This window comes from Zonotrichia albicollis, chromosome 21 (assembly GCF_047830755.1).
Source record: "Zonotrichia albicollis isolate bZonAlb1 chromosome 21, bZonAlb1.hap1, whole genome shotgun sequence".
Classification (NCBI taxonomy): Eukaryota; Metazoa; Chordata; class Aves; order Passeriformes; family Passerellidae; genus Zonotrichia; species Zonotrichia albicollis.
This window is the reverse complement of record NC_133839.1, coordinates 10,005,115-10,018,810: the sequence shown is the minus strand read 5'-3', so window position 1 is coordinate 10,018,810 and position 13,696 is coordinate 10,005,115. Positions and strand designations below refer to the sequence as shown.

Genomic DNA, 13,696 nt, shown 5'->3' with positions numbered 1-13,696 from the left:
ACCAGGGGTGAATCATGCTGTGGGGGTGCAGGCCTGTGGGCTCCTGCGTTTCTGGGAACACACCCTGTGAGCAGAAGGTATTGAGCAGGGTGACAAGAAAAACGGTGAAATGCTGATCAACCCGCCCAAACCTCTGAAAAGGGAGTTGCAGTCATGCTGAACCTCCCCCTGCGCCCCCAGGTGCTTTTTTTATCCTTTCTCCCCCCACATCTGCTCGTTTGCAGAGCTCAGGAGGCTCTGCCTGCTCCTGCAAACAGCTGCAAACAGCCAGGCTGGGGGTCTGGGCTGCCCAGGGCAGCTCCACATTCCCCTGGCTGATGGAATCCAGCAGTGCCCTGTGGAGAGCTGTGCCTGTGCTCTGCTGGTGCAGTTCCGTGCTGTGAGCTCACCCTGGTGATGCAGTGCTGGGGCTCAGCTGCCTGCAGTGTTCTCTCCCTGCTGGTTCAGCTCTGGGCTGCTGCTGAACCAGAGCTGGGTGTTGCTTTCTGTCCTGGTTGAGGGCAAATTTGGGAGAGAATCTCCAAAGGGGTCCCCTCCAGACAGCAAACCCACACAGCCCCATCCCACAACTGGTTTGGGAAGGATTCCTTGGAGAGAAGTGGAAAGAACCTGTTTATTGAACAGGCACAGCACCCCCAGCACACAGAATGAACAATACCAGATGACACCACTCTGACAAAGTTGACAAATTCAGAAGGTCTCTCTTGGGGGTGGTCGCTCTGTTCTCAGTCCCTCCAGCGCTGGGGCAGCTGCTGCAGCCACAAGGTGCAAACTCTGGGAGTTCCCAGGGCCCAGTCTGGGTCAGGTTCAAGTAGGTTCAAAAAAGGGAAAGGAGAAACAGTCCAGGAAGGAGTTTGGACTGTTCAGCTAAACTAACTAATGAGCAGAAGCAAGAGCAAGCAGATGCAAAGCAGAAGCGAGAGCAAAGCAAAAAGCAAAAGCAGCACCTTGTACTGCCCTGTCTGTGTGTCCTGCCAGCTGTGGGGGAGTGGCTGAGAGCAAAACCAAATCAAAACTTTCACCCTTCAGAGCCAGTCTTGAAGGCACAGAACATGATATCCAGCACAAACAGAACACACAGATGGGGATACAAGCACCATAAACTCACCCTAGGACACATTCTCTCTGTGCAGCTCTGAGAGGAGCCCTGCTTGTGTGAGGTGGGAGCTGGGCAGGAGCTTTGATTTCTCCTCTCAGGCTGGGGCTCAGCAGTGAAGCCAAAGCTGGCACTTGCTGCAATGCTGGCACTTTGTCCCTGTGGGTGCTGTTCTGCCTCTCCTGTTGTCCATCCCCAGTGTAAGCAGAGTTGAAGATGTTCAGCTCGCTTCATTTTCAGTGCAGGAGCTCTGTGGAGGTGGAAGCAGAGCAGGGAGCCTTGGCTGTCAGGGCTCTCCAAGAGGCCCTGCTGGCTTTGCCCGGCATTTTCTGTGCTTTGACAGTTTTCTGTCCTGCAGGGTGGGAGAAGGAAGAGCCTGCTGGAGCCTGGGAAATGCCTACGTGTCCCTGGGGAGCCACGAGCAGGCTTTGCACTTTGCAAGGAAACACCTTGAGATCTCCCAAGAGGTAAGAGAGGCTGGTGCAAACCAGAGGGAGCCTGTGACAAATGGTGAGAGCAAGGCTCTTTTATGCCAATAAGTTAAATTGATGCTCTCCCTGCTCTGGAAAGCCCTTCTCTCTGTGCTGGCTCAGTTCTTAGGAACTGCAGAGCTTGGCTGGAAAACACTTTTTGATGGGAGGCTCCCAACCTTGCCCTTGATTACAACAAGTGTGTGAGCTGTGCTTTGCTCTTAACCAAAGTTCTGGGTGAGAAAGGACCTGGAAACTCATCCCCTGCCTGGCCAAGGTGTTGTGCAGTGTCCAGGGTGTAAAATCCCACTTTGGTGATCCCAGCTGAGCTGGAGCTGCAGTGTGGGTGCTGTCCCTGGGTTCACACAGCCTGCAGCCAGCCCTGTGCCACTGCCACCCCTCTGTGTGTGCAGCTGCTCTGGTTTCACCTTGCCCAGCTCTCTGCAGCTTTCCTGGTGCCTCAGAAGTGCAGAAAGCCAGAATTCCACTGTTTGCTCTTTTCAGTGTGTTGAGGAAATCGGCTGTGGCCTCTTTAGTCTTCCCCAGATGAAGAAATTGCCCTCTTGAAGCACTAATTGAAATCACCATCTGTAAGTGTGCTGGGTGTTCTCCTGCCTGTCTCTTAGGTTGGCTAAATCTCTGAGTAGGGCTGACACAGCAGCCTAATTACAGATTTAATTATACTTATCAGGCACACAGAAATACTGTTCTTTGGCCCTGCACATTTTAGGACTTTCCCGGCTCTGTTCAGGCTGGGGCTGAGTCCTCAGATAGCTGGGGAGCCCTGGGAGGATCAGCCCTGCTGGTCCTGGGGCTTTTGGGGGTGGAGGGGAGACCCAGCAGGGTGGGGGTCCCAGTGTTGTCACTGCAGGGTGCTGGCTGTGGCTCCAGCTGTGCCAGCTGTGGGTTCCTCGTGGCAGGTGACTGATGAAATCCCCCCCCATCATGAATTATGAGAGACTGTCCCTTTACAAGCACCAGGATTTTGGCCAGGAGAAACCTCGTGGAATTCAGCCTTTTCATGCTGATGTTCATAACTCACTTCCCATCACCTTCTTCCCAACAAAAACCTAATGGTGGTATTTGAATCCAAGTGAAACCAGCCCAGGGTAACCACATGGAAACTGCTGCAGGTTGATCAGAGGTTACTCACAAAATCCCACTGGAATAAAGGATATTTACCTAAAGACCCTGGCAGCTGCCACTGCTCTGGAGTACTTTTGTCATCTCAGAGTGCAGCTCTGGGAGGCTGGGGGCAGGAACCAGGGCTTTGCTGTGTGTGTGGCAGCTCCTGCCCGGGGTCATTGTCCTGCCTGTCTGTTGCTGGTTGTTAATGGGGCTTTGGAGATGATCTGAACTGAGTGGAAGTCAGGGAAGCATTTAATAAATGAGCATCAAGGACTGTAGGACCTAACATGGCCATAGTCATTTCTCTGGAGATGATGTCAACAGCAAATCTCCTGTAATTGGCAGGGGGATTTATGCCTGGTGATAAGCCCTTTGATCTGCCTCCCTTTACTGGAGCTTGGGGCTTTGTCATAAATAATGTGGGGATTTATGGGTTTGTTCCATGCTGCAGCCCATGGCAGGGGACACAAAGGAGCTGTTGCCAGGCATTTAACAGGAGCTGGCCTCTCCAGGGGAACAGCCAAGGTCTTCCTCTGAAGATTAGAGGCAGTTTCTGGGTGACCTCTGTGGTGTGCAGCACAGCCATTCTCTGCTTGGCTTAAACTCTGAGGAGGATCCAGTGCTGTGTCCCACAACTCCTCATTTTAACATCTCTGTCCAAACGTGTAACATCAGCTTCCTTGGCCTCAGGCCAGCTAGAGGTGGCAATTGGGGAAAATGTGGACTTGTGAAGGAATTTTTGGAGCATTGTGTGGGTGGATCACTAGGAACAACTCGAAGTTGTATGGCTGTGAGCCAGGAGAGAAGGGCTCCCAGGGCCCTGGTGTGCCCACGTGGCTGATGGTGTCTGTGCTCAGTAACTATGGAAATCCTTGAGGAACAGGGCTGGGAGCTCCAGGGCTCTGTGTGCCTGCAGGACAGCCCAGATGAGCCCATTGAGGCTCAGTCCTGTGGCAGTGGGCGAGCTGAGCCCTCTCGGTCCTTGCCCTGAGCTGTTTGAGCTGCAGCACGGCGAGCACAGACCCTCTCCCAAATGATCCCTGGGGAATGGTTCTGGAGAGCTGTGTGCTCTCTCAGTGTTTGATTTTGGGGTGGCCCTGGCAAAGCCTGGGCTGGGGGCTGTGTGCTTGGAGCAGCCCCTGCCTTTAACCAGTCCCTGTTGGTTTTCCTGCTGCAGATTGGGGACAGGAGCGGGGAGATGACAGCACAGCTGAACATGGCCCAGCTCAGGACAGCTCTGGGCCTGGCCCCTGGCGAGGAACACCTGGCTGCAGCTCATCCCTACCCTGGCTACGAGGCACAAGGTGAGTTCCTGGCGTTTTGGTGGCTTTGGGAAGTCAGGAATTTGGTGGTGTGGGGAGGGACCATTCCTTGCCCCATTTGCAAGTGGGCAGGAAATGGAAATGCTGGAGCAGAATAAGCTGTGAGTGCCTTCACCACAGAGGGATGTTTGCTCTGTGCTTTCCACAAGCTGCAAAAGCAAGAAATGGTCCCCAAAAAAGGGCACAGAAGGAGTTAATGGAATTAATCTGCATTGGGAATGAAATTCCACGTGCCATGCAGCAAACCAGCTTTTGTGTCTTTTAAAGCTCTGCTTCTTTTCTCTGATTTGACTGATACCTGAGGCTTTCAGGAGTGACTGGCAGGGATTTTTGGCTGCTCTTGTTCTGATTAGCACCCAGTAACAAGCCCAGGGCAGGGACTGGAGGCAGGCTGGGACCATCAGCACACACTGGGTGACAGGAACACCAGCAGCGCTGAATGTGGAAAGAAGATGTGACCACACTTGGTCACAGCAGCCAGAGTGGCTTTACTGGCTCTGGGTCACTGCCTGTGCTGCCAGGGAGCAGGGTGGCACAGACAGGTCCCCACAGGGCTGCCAGGACTGTCCTGGACTGCCCACTGCCCACGGGTGGGTGCCTGGCACTGCCAGCTGGCAGCTCCATGCTGGGGCAGAGTTATTAATGCACACCCTGCATGCCAGGAGGTGTCACTGATTAAATGTGACCTTGTGGCACGGGCACAGTGCCCTGTGGGCAGTGCTGACGTGGAGGGGATGATGCTGGGGCTGAGGCACTGTGCCCTGGAGGGCAGGAGAGGCTGGCTGTGTGTGTGTGTGTATTGATCTCACATTGATAACCTGCTGCCTCCCTGCTGCAGCTGCTCCTGGCAAGGTGAGGTGTGGGCAGGGAGCCAGAGTGTCCTGCTGTGCCCCACTGGAGCTGAGCTCAAATGCTGTGGGGGCCACAGCAGCTCCCCCAGCTCCCTGTGCCCCTCATCTCCTCTTGTAACTCCTGCAGAGCTCATAACCCTAACCCTTTCTTTTCCCATAAAATTTAATAAGCCTGGCATCTCCTCAGGGGATTCCTTCTGTGTGACCGTGTTCACAGGGGTTCTTGGGTTGAGAAAGAGACAAAGATCCGACTCCATGTTTCAGAAGGCTGATTTATTATTTTATTGTACATATTACATTAAAACTGTACTAAAAGAGTAGAAGAAAAGGTTTCATCAGAAGGCTAGCTAAGAATAGAATAGGAAAGAATGATAACAAAGGTTTGTGGCTCGGACAGAGAGTCCGAGCCAGCTGTGATTGGCCTTTAATTAGAAACAACCACATGAGACCAGTCACAGATGCACCTGTTGCATTCCACAGCAGCAGATAACCATTGCTTGCATTTTGTTCCTGAGGCCTCCCAGCTTCTCAAGAGAAAAAATCTTAAGGAAAGGATTTTTCATAAAAGTTGTCTGCGACACTTCTGGCCGGTTACTCTGTTGTGAAAGGAGGAGAGGAAATAAATCTCAGTATTGGGGCTGTGTGGATGTGGCCCAGGGGCTGCTCAGTGCCCTCTGCAGATCCAGATGTGCTGTGCTGACATCTGGAGGCAGCAGTGGGATCTGTGCAGGTCTGTGGGATCCTGGAGGATGGGAAGGGCTGAGCAGCTGCAGGCAGAGCTCTGGAGGTTGCAGTGGCCCCGTTAATCCGCGGTGCTCCCGCTCACATTCCCAAGGCTGGGGCTGTTTGTGGAGAGAAGGACAAAGTGTTCTTGGGAGGAGGAACACGGCAAACAAGTGGGATTAGCAGTGCAGGGACAGAAGGATCTGGAGAGCTGATTCCCCCTCTCCAGCTCTGGGAATCTGCTGGGGAGGTAAAATCAGCTCTGTGGTGTTGGGCTGCAGGGAGGGACTGCGAGGCCACACCTGGCTGAGCTCTCAGTGCTCTGCAGGTGGGGAAGGGGCTGGCCCTGCCACAGGAGGCACAGCCTGCAGAGAGGAGCCTGGCTCCTTGATTTCTCCTTAGCTTTTATCCTTTTCACCTCTCCTATCCCAAACTTCACTGGAGGATGAGAGGCCACCAATGTGTCTCTGAGCCCTTGAGGGGAGGGAGATGTATTTTATGGCTGCCAGAAATTTTGGTACCCTCCTGTGCACCTATTAAATGATTAGAAGAGCATAATTATTTATATTATTAATAGCAGCAGTTTCCAGCCAGAGGAACATCTGTTTCTGTAATAGGAAGCAGGTGAGGGAGTTGAGGTTGGAGCTGGCTCCTGAACCAGCAGTGCCTTTTGATGTTGACAAATCTCATGGTGAGGAGAGCTTTTCACTTTCTTATTCCATTCAGATTCTTTTTCCTGCTTAAAGTTACAAAATGGCTGCACATTCCTAAGGATGCTAAAACCCTCTGATGAGGCAAATGTGATTAAACACATCAGTTCCATCAGGCAGGTACAGTAAGGCTTCCAAGCAGAGGCTGGGCCAGGTTTTCACTGTGGTGTCCTTCACAGGCTCCTCCTTGGTCACTGCCCTTCCCTGGGCTCTGGGGGTGGAAGGAGTGCCTGATGTTTCTCTCTGCTGTTCTGGCTCCCCTTGCTGAGCTCTTGATGATTTTAATTAATATTCTGAGAGTATTTGGATGTCAGAAGACAAAGCTGGAGGCTGGGGAAGTGGGGCAGGGCTGCAGGAGTCTTGTGAAAGCAGCGACCTTGTTGGGAAAGGCAAACACACAGAGCTTAAAGCAACAAACTGAGGGAGGCTGGAGAGGAGCTGGAGCGCCAAGTAAATAAACAGGGGCTGGGTTTGCTTCTCCAAACAACCAAAAATGTGGCCCTGAATAAATCTCCTTCTCTTTCACACGCTGCAGGCTGAGAGTTGAGCACTGGTAGGCTTTGCCTTTGGAGAGGATGAAGGACTTTCTGTGGCTCCAGGGGGTTGTTTTTAGGGGTGAAGGCAACCAGGGTGAGAACCAGCACTGGGGTGCAGACAGACAGACAGCACTGGTGCCCTTTTGCAGAAGAGCTGAAGCTGCAGATCTGCTCTGTGAGGAGCTGCCTGTGCCCAGCATGGACTGGGAGCTCTGAGCTGCCCTTTCCTGGAATAAGGGATTATTTACAGGTAAATCTTGCCAGTTTGGCTCAGAGAATGAGCCTGACTCCCCTCTCTGCTAAGAAGGGGCAGGGATGAGGCTGCCCTGCCTGTCTGGTGCTCCAGGGCTCTGTGCTCCGTCCCTGAGAGTTCTGGGCACAGCACCCCAGTCCCTCCTGAGCACTGCTCAGCCCTGTGGGGCTGTGACTGTGGGGCTCTGCATCCTCAGTGCAGTTTGAGCTCATCTCTTCACAGGAATCTTTGAACCCTTGGATCAATCAGACTGAAATAGAAGAAAAAATCTGCTTTTATGTTTCCCAGCCTGTTTGTTTTTGTTTGTTTGCTCGCTTTAAATATCTTTGAAGTACCTAGAAAGTGTTTAGGGCTGATAAAGCAGGCAGCATTGACCATCCCTGTGCTGATGCAAGCAGGGAGGAGGTGATGCTGCCCAGCCTCGGGGATGTTCCTCCCCTGTCGTTTGCTCAATGCTCCTGCAGAAAGCTGTCAGCTGGGAGCTGTGGCAGTGTGAGAGCAGCATCTTGCTGACAGTGGGCCAGCCCTGCTCCCCCAGGCTGTGATTTCACTGTCTGGGAAGCATTTGCCTTCCCTGGGGCAGGGTTGGGGTCACATCCCCAGCACAGAACCTGCCCAGTCCCCTGCAGCCACTCTGAGCAAGGGCAGCAATTCAAAGTGCTCAGTGTTCAATCTCCTCTGCTGGATTTGGTGTTTCCCAGGAGCTGCTGGGCTGCAGCTCAGCCTTTTCTTCATGGTGAAAAGCAAAGCCTGAGGCTGTGCTGGGTGATTGTACCTGCTGAGGCAGGGCTGATGGATGGGTGAGGTGCTGCAGGAGCAGAGTGGCTTTTGGCCAGGGGAAGGGAGGGCTGGTGGGCTGGTGGCTTTGCTGTGCTCCAGCAGGGGCTCTCAGGGAGAGAATGCCTGCCATCCGTCCGTCCATCCATCCATCCATCCATCCATCCATCCATCCATCCATCCAATCTTCCATCCTTCCCCTTCTACAGTATCTGGAAACAGGAATGTTTCTGAACACTTTTGGGATGCCCAAAAGACCTGTCAGTGTGGCCCTTCAGGAGAGCTGCTTCCACAGGGGTTCTGCAGTGAAGATTCAGGTTTCTCAAGGATGCCTCCTCTTTATAATGAGGTTTTTTTCTAAATCCTCTGCTGTTACAGCTGTGAAGTCATTCCAGCAGCACTGGTGGGGGGATGAACCTCTGAGTCATTTGGATTTTAAACTCAGTAATTTAGCACTCACTTCAGACTGCCCCAGTATTGGCTTTAGGAAGTTTTGAAATGCTTTTCCCTGAGTATTTAAGGTTCCTCTCTGATCCTGCTGTGTGCATGAGCCTCCCTCCCAGCACTGGTGTCAAATACAGCAGCAGTTCTTGGCTCACAGCAGAGGAAATGCTCCAGGACTGGAGAAGATGATGTTGTGCTACTGAAATTTGTTTTATCTTGATGCCAGGGGAGATGGCAAGTGCTGGAAAAAAGGGTGAGGAGCAGGCCAATTGTTGAAGCCTGTGGCAGAGAAGGCACAACGTGGCTTGTGGCAAAGCCGTGCATCCAATCCAGATTAAACCTCTTGTTGTGGGGAGGGAGAACTTGTTGGAAATCCTTGGTTCTGGGAGGGCTGAAGTTCCCTTTGGCTGCAGTTCCAGGCTCCAGCAGCACTCCCAGCCCTGCTGAGCTGTCTGGTTCCTTCCCAGACAGTTTTCCCTGGAAGCTGCTGGGTAGGAAATGCCCTGGCTGTGGTGCTGCTCTGGCCATGAGCACAGCACTGCCCTGAGGAACAGGATTCCTCTGCTTGCTGGGCCTTTTGAAAGAAAAGAGAAGAAGGAATTTCTCTTTCTTGCCCAGCTTGAATTTCTTTTTCTGTCTTAAAACTTTCTGTATGTGTGGCCACAGAAATGGATGGTATGTATGGATGTGTCTCGGCATTCCTCTGAGCAGGGCAAGGCCAGAGCTCAGCAGAGCCCCTGTCATCCCTGGGGCGACCTCAGGACCATTCCCTGGCAGGGACAAACCCTGGCACAGCCAACCTTGGCTTAGCAAAGCCCCTGGCAGAGCCCAGAGCCCAGTCCAGCGTGGGCAGTGTGTTCTGCTGGCTGATCACAGGAGGAGGGATCACGTCCATCCCCCTCTTTTTTAGAGGATTTTCCTGTGGGTGTTGGATGGCTGCTGAGCTGACACGTGGCTGCTCCTTCCCTGCCCTCCCTGAGTCAGTCTGGAGGACAGAATCGTGTCCTTGGGCTTGTCTGGCTGCCGGAGATGTTGCCCCCGTTAATTATTGTGTGTCACTTTTAGCTGAACCCTGCCTTTGATCTCTGCTTGCTCAACACCAGCTGATAATGGCTGGTGGGAGGTCATGAGGCTCTGCTGCATCCTGGAGGGGAAATCCTGCCCTCAGAAGGAGCCAGGTGCTGCTGCCAAGCCCATCTCACCTGTGCTGGGTGAGCCCTGGGGCTCTGAGCCTCCTCCAGCTGCTCCACCCAGCTCAGCTGATCTTCCAGAACATCCCTCTGTCCCCACGAGTGTTCCTGTCTGCAGCAGGGATGGCCTGCGGGGGTTTGGTTACAGAAGACTCTGCCTGACGCTGCCCAGCCTTCCACAGCCTCCAGGCTTGACTTTCTCAAGTGTTTTCTGCAAATACTCCTCCTAAATATTTCATTCTTTGACCCAAATTGCCAATGTTTTATTTGCAAATCACCCTTGGTTAGAGAAAAGCTGATGCCTGTTGCACATTTGGGGGAAAACTGGAATCAAAGATGTGCCCAACACCACAGCAGTTACTCAAGAGTTGTAAGGCTGCAAATAAGATCCCCTTGTATTCCAAGATTGCAGCTTTCCTACCTTCAGTTTGCTCCTACTGGGGGAAATAAATAGCAAATCAGAAAGAAACTCCCTTGTACCATTTCCACCTGCAAGGAGGATTCTTTTTCCAGGTTTTAGCTCTTCTGTCTGAATGTGAGGGCTCTTGGCCAGTGATCCAGAGCATCTCCTCATTCCCTGTCCCCCATCCAAGGAGCTCTGTGCCAGCTGCTCGCCCTGAGTGCAGCCAGGAAATGCCCCAGGGCTCTGGGTGCTGTGTGGATGTGCAGCACTGCTGTTATTGCTGTTATTTCTGTTCTTTTCAGCCCATTGCTCAGCTGTCAGGCTGGATTGTGGAGATGCAGAACTGGGGTGACACAAACACAGAGCATCTTCTCCCAGCTCAGCCAGACAAGCATCTCGATGCCAAGGGAATTTCTCTGTACTGCCACAATAACTGTGTGCAGCTTTTGTAAGGGAACAGTTTTGCCACAGAGGAGAAAACTGCAGGATTCTTGTTCTGGAGCAGGGCTTTGTTGTGCTCAGGGCCTGTTGGGGGGCTGAGATTTGTTGTGCTCTGGGTAGAGCTCATCAGAGCCTCCCAGCAAAGGGAGGGATCAATCCTGTCCCGGTGGTTCTGTGTCCTCAGCCACAGCAGGAGCCAGAGCTGCTGGGATTCCCTGGTCCTTCCCTGCCTGCAGGAGCAGGGTGAGCAGATGGCCCTTCCATGGATGGGCACACTGCAGCTTGGCACCAGCATTTTATGGCCCAGCCATTGTAAATAACTGATATTATTTGCTTTCTCTATTTGGAGAAAAGTATTGTTCTAGCCCAGTAGCAACTGGGAAAACAAATGCCACCATTTATCAGGCGAGTGCTGACAATAATAGAGGTCAAGTGGATTTATAGTGCCAGAACCCATTATGTGTTTGAAGACTAATTAAAGCCTTAAATGAGATGCTTGTCCTACTGGAGGATGCTTTTTTATTTTTTTTTTCCTTCTTTCTTTTCCTGCTGCTGTTCTTGTTCTCCCCCTCCCCCTTGCCTTTGTAAGAGCTTTGCTGTAATAAAGGAGCACGAGGCTGCCAGAGCTCCCCTGATGAGATGGCAGCAGAGGATGATTGGAGATGCTCTGGGAGCACTGGACCCTGTCCCCACTGTCACTGGGGGCTGGGGAGGGTTTCCAGAGCAGCATTCCACCCCAAACAAGGGGCTTGGCTGCTCTGGTGTAATTATCCTGGGCAATATTTAGAGCTGTCTGCCAGGATCAAGGTCTGGGTCTGTGCAGAGCCAGGGAGGTGCTGTGCACCCAAAAGCCAAGTCACTCTCTTGGTTAGTGCAGGTACAGGGGGAAATGACCTTTTCATGAGAATACAGCATGTCCTGATGTGGGGTTTGTTGTGTTTGGGGTGCCCAGCCCGTGTTAGCAGGCACTGGGGGCTGATGCTGGCTCCATGACCTTTCCCTGCTGCTTTTCTTTGGAGTCCCCTGTCAGGTTGAATTCTGCCTGCTCTGGCACAGCCCCCCTGAGGGATCCAGCTTGTTCCAGCTGTAAATACAGAACTGGGGCTGTGTCTGGGTGGGGGGGGACTGCTCTGCTGCTCCTGGAGCTGTGGGAGAGGGGGCAGAGCTGGGGCTCATCAAAGCTCATGTCAGCCTGATGAGAGCTCCTGCAGGGCTCCCTGAGTCCCTGCCACACATGTTCACCTTGATCTTATCAACTGCAACCTCTACACATGTTCAGCCTGATCTTATCAACTGCACTCTCTACACATGTTCAGCCTGATCTTGTCAGCTACAGTCTCTGGGAGATGGAGCCTGTCCATGCAGGAACAAAGCTCTGTCTGCCCAGCTTGCCCTAGTGCTCCTTTCCATGAGATGATCCCATCACCATCCTTGATAAACCCTTCCTTGTGTTCTCTGTGGCTGCAGATTAAAGACAAGAATGTGAAAACCGTTGAACTCACCTCAGCGGCCAAATTGCAAAAGCAAAAAGCTGAAAAAAATTTTTAAAAAAATTTTAAATCCCCTTGGTTCGTGGTGCTGTTGAGATCATAGATGGGGAGGAGGAAGAGATTTTGAAAAAAAATATTTAAAAAAGGAACAACACCCCTGAAAAGAGCAACATCCCAGGAGCTGCAGGAAAACAGGGCATGAATGCAGGCAGTCAGGAGCGCTGCTCAGCTGATGTTCACAAGAAGGTTTCAACTTGCTCTCTCTGAGACCTCAGCAAACCTCCAAGACAGAGAGAGCATTTAGAAAGGCCCCTGAGGTTTTCCATTTCTCTGCAGCAGGCTTGGTAAACATGCCAATAAATGCTGGAGAGAGAGAGAGAGGGGAATAAAACCTTCCAGAGGAGCAGACCTGGGTTTTGAGCTGCTCAATCCTTCACATCCCTGCTGCTGCTGTGGAGCAGCCCTGGGGAGAAAGAGGCACAGCTCAGCTTTGGCTGAGCATTAAGTGGTGCTGCAGGTATTTCTGGGCTAAATAACTTGGGAGAGGCTGAAAGTTACATCTGGAGCCATCTGAGGGAATGGAGACAGAAAGTTAGAGGGACTCCTCCTGCCGTGGGATGCTTGTGAGTATGGAAAGCTCTGCTCTCCTGGAAGGTGCATGAGGATGTGTGGGATGAGAAGGAGAAAGCTCCCACATGTCTGGTGGTGTGGATGCAGTTTCTTGTAGCCCTGGGTGATAGGGACCCTCCTAATGCTGCTGGTTTTAGTGGTGGTGAGCAAGGACAGTGCCCCCAGCACTGGCTGGGATTGCTGAGCTGGATGAAGTTTTTTTGTAATTCTGAACTTTTTCCTGTCTCACCTTGAGTGTGTGCAAGCCCCACACAGTCACAGACAGCCACCAGCATCAGAGCAAGAGAAAAAGAAGAGTTGTTGTGCTGGGGTAGGCTCAGCTGCCTGTGTTTATTCAATTAACAGCAGGCAGGTTTTCTCTGCTCGGAGATTAATGGCTGCTGGCCAGCAGTTCAGTGCTCTGGGAGCACACAAAAGCACCTGGGGATGGAGGTGTGTAATTAATGACTCTTTAGACAGCTGGAAATGATGTGTGTTTATCTAACTGGGCACACTTTGCTGCTTTCTTGCTTTCCTGGAACTGTCTGTTAAAGGAGCACACTCACTTCCAGGGCTGGGCTCGCCTCTGGAGCCCAGATGTGGTGTTTGGAGCCCAAATCAGGTGTTTGGAGGTGACTTTTCCTGCAAATCCACCTTGCTGCTGTGGGTTGTTCTTTGGGAAGCCACGAGCAGCTGTGGCAGTGCCCAGAGGGTGAAACTGGGAATAACTGGGAGCAGCCCAGCCCTGCTGTCCCCTCCTGCCCCAGCCACGTGGCAGCACCCAAAGCTCCTTCAGCCAGGACTGGCAGCACCCAAAGGTCCTTCAGCCATCTCCTCCCTGCTGAGGGTGGTGGAGCAATTGGAGTTTTCTCCAGGGTTGGAGTTGTTGGGCTGCCCAGGCCATCACCACCCCTGGAGGGGTTCAGGGAGCGATGGACGTGGCACTCAGTGCTCACATCTGGGTGACGCGGTGGGAATTGGTTGGATTTGAGGTCTTTGAGGCTTTTCCCAGCACAAATGTGCTGAGCTGCTGACAGGTGGGCCCCTGGCTTTGTGTGCAGGGGTGAGTTTGGTGGGAGCGCTGCCTGCTCCTCGTGACGTGTGTTCAGAGCCTGTTCTCCACCTCCAGCCCTGATGTCAGTCCCCTGAACTCAAAGGCTGCTAATGAATCACCTTAAAACAAAGCTGGAGCTGCTGTGCTTTTTTGGAGGAGAGAGGCACAAATGTGCAGAAATGGTTTTGCTGATTGGAGT

The 13,696-nt window shown here is 52.5% G+C and overlaps 1 protein-coding gene across 4 annotated transcripts in view; it reads left to right on the top strand.

Annotated features, from left to right (window-relative positions):
• Positions 1 to 13,696, top strand: part of GPSM1 (G protein signaling modulator 1) — a 65,700-nt gene that overhangs the window by 26,538 nt on the left and 25,466 nt on the right. For all 4 annotated transcript variants that reach the window (XM_005493242.4, XM_005493241.4, XM_014271445.3 and 1 more), the window contains 2 exons: positions 1,455 to 1,563; positions 3,872 to 3,998. In XM_005493242.4, coding sequence (XP_005493299.2) covers positions 1,455 to 1,563; positions 3,872 to 3,998 — 236 coding nt within the window. The remainder of the gene's footprint in view (positions 1 to 1,454; positions 1,564 to 3,871; positions 3,999 to 13,696) is intronic.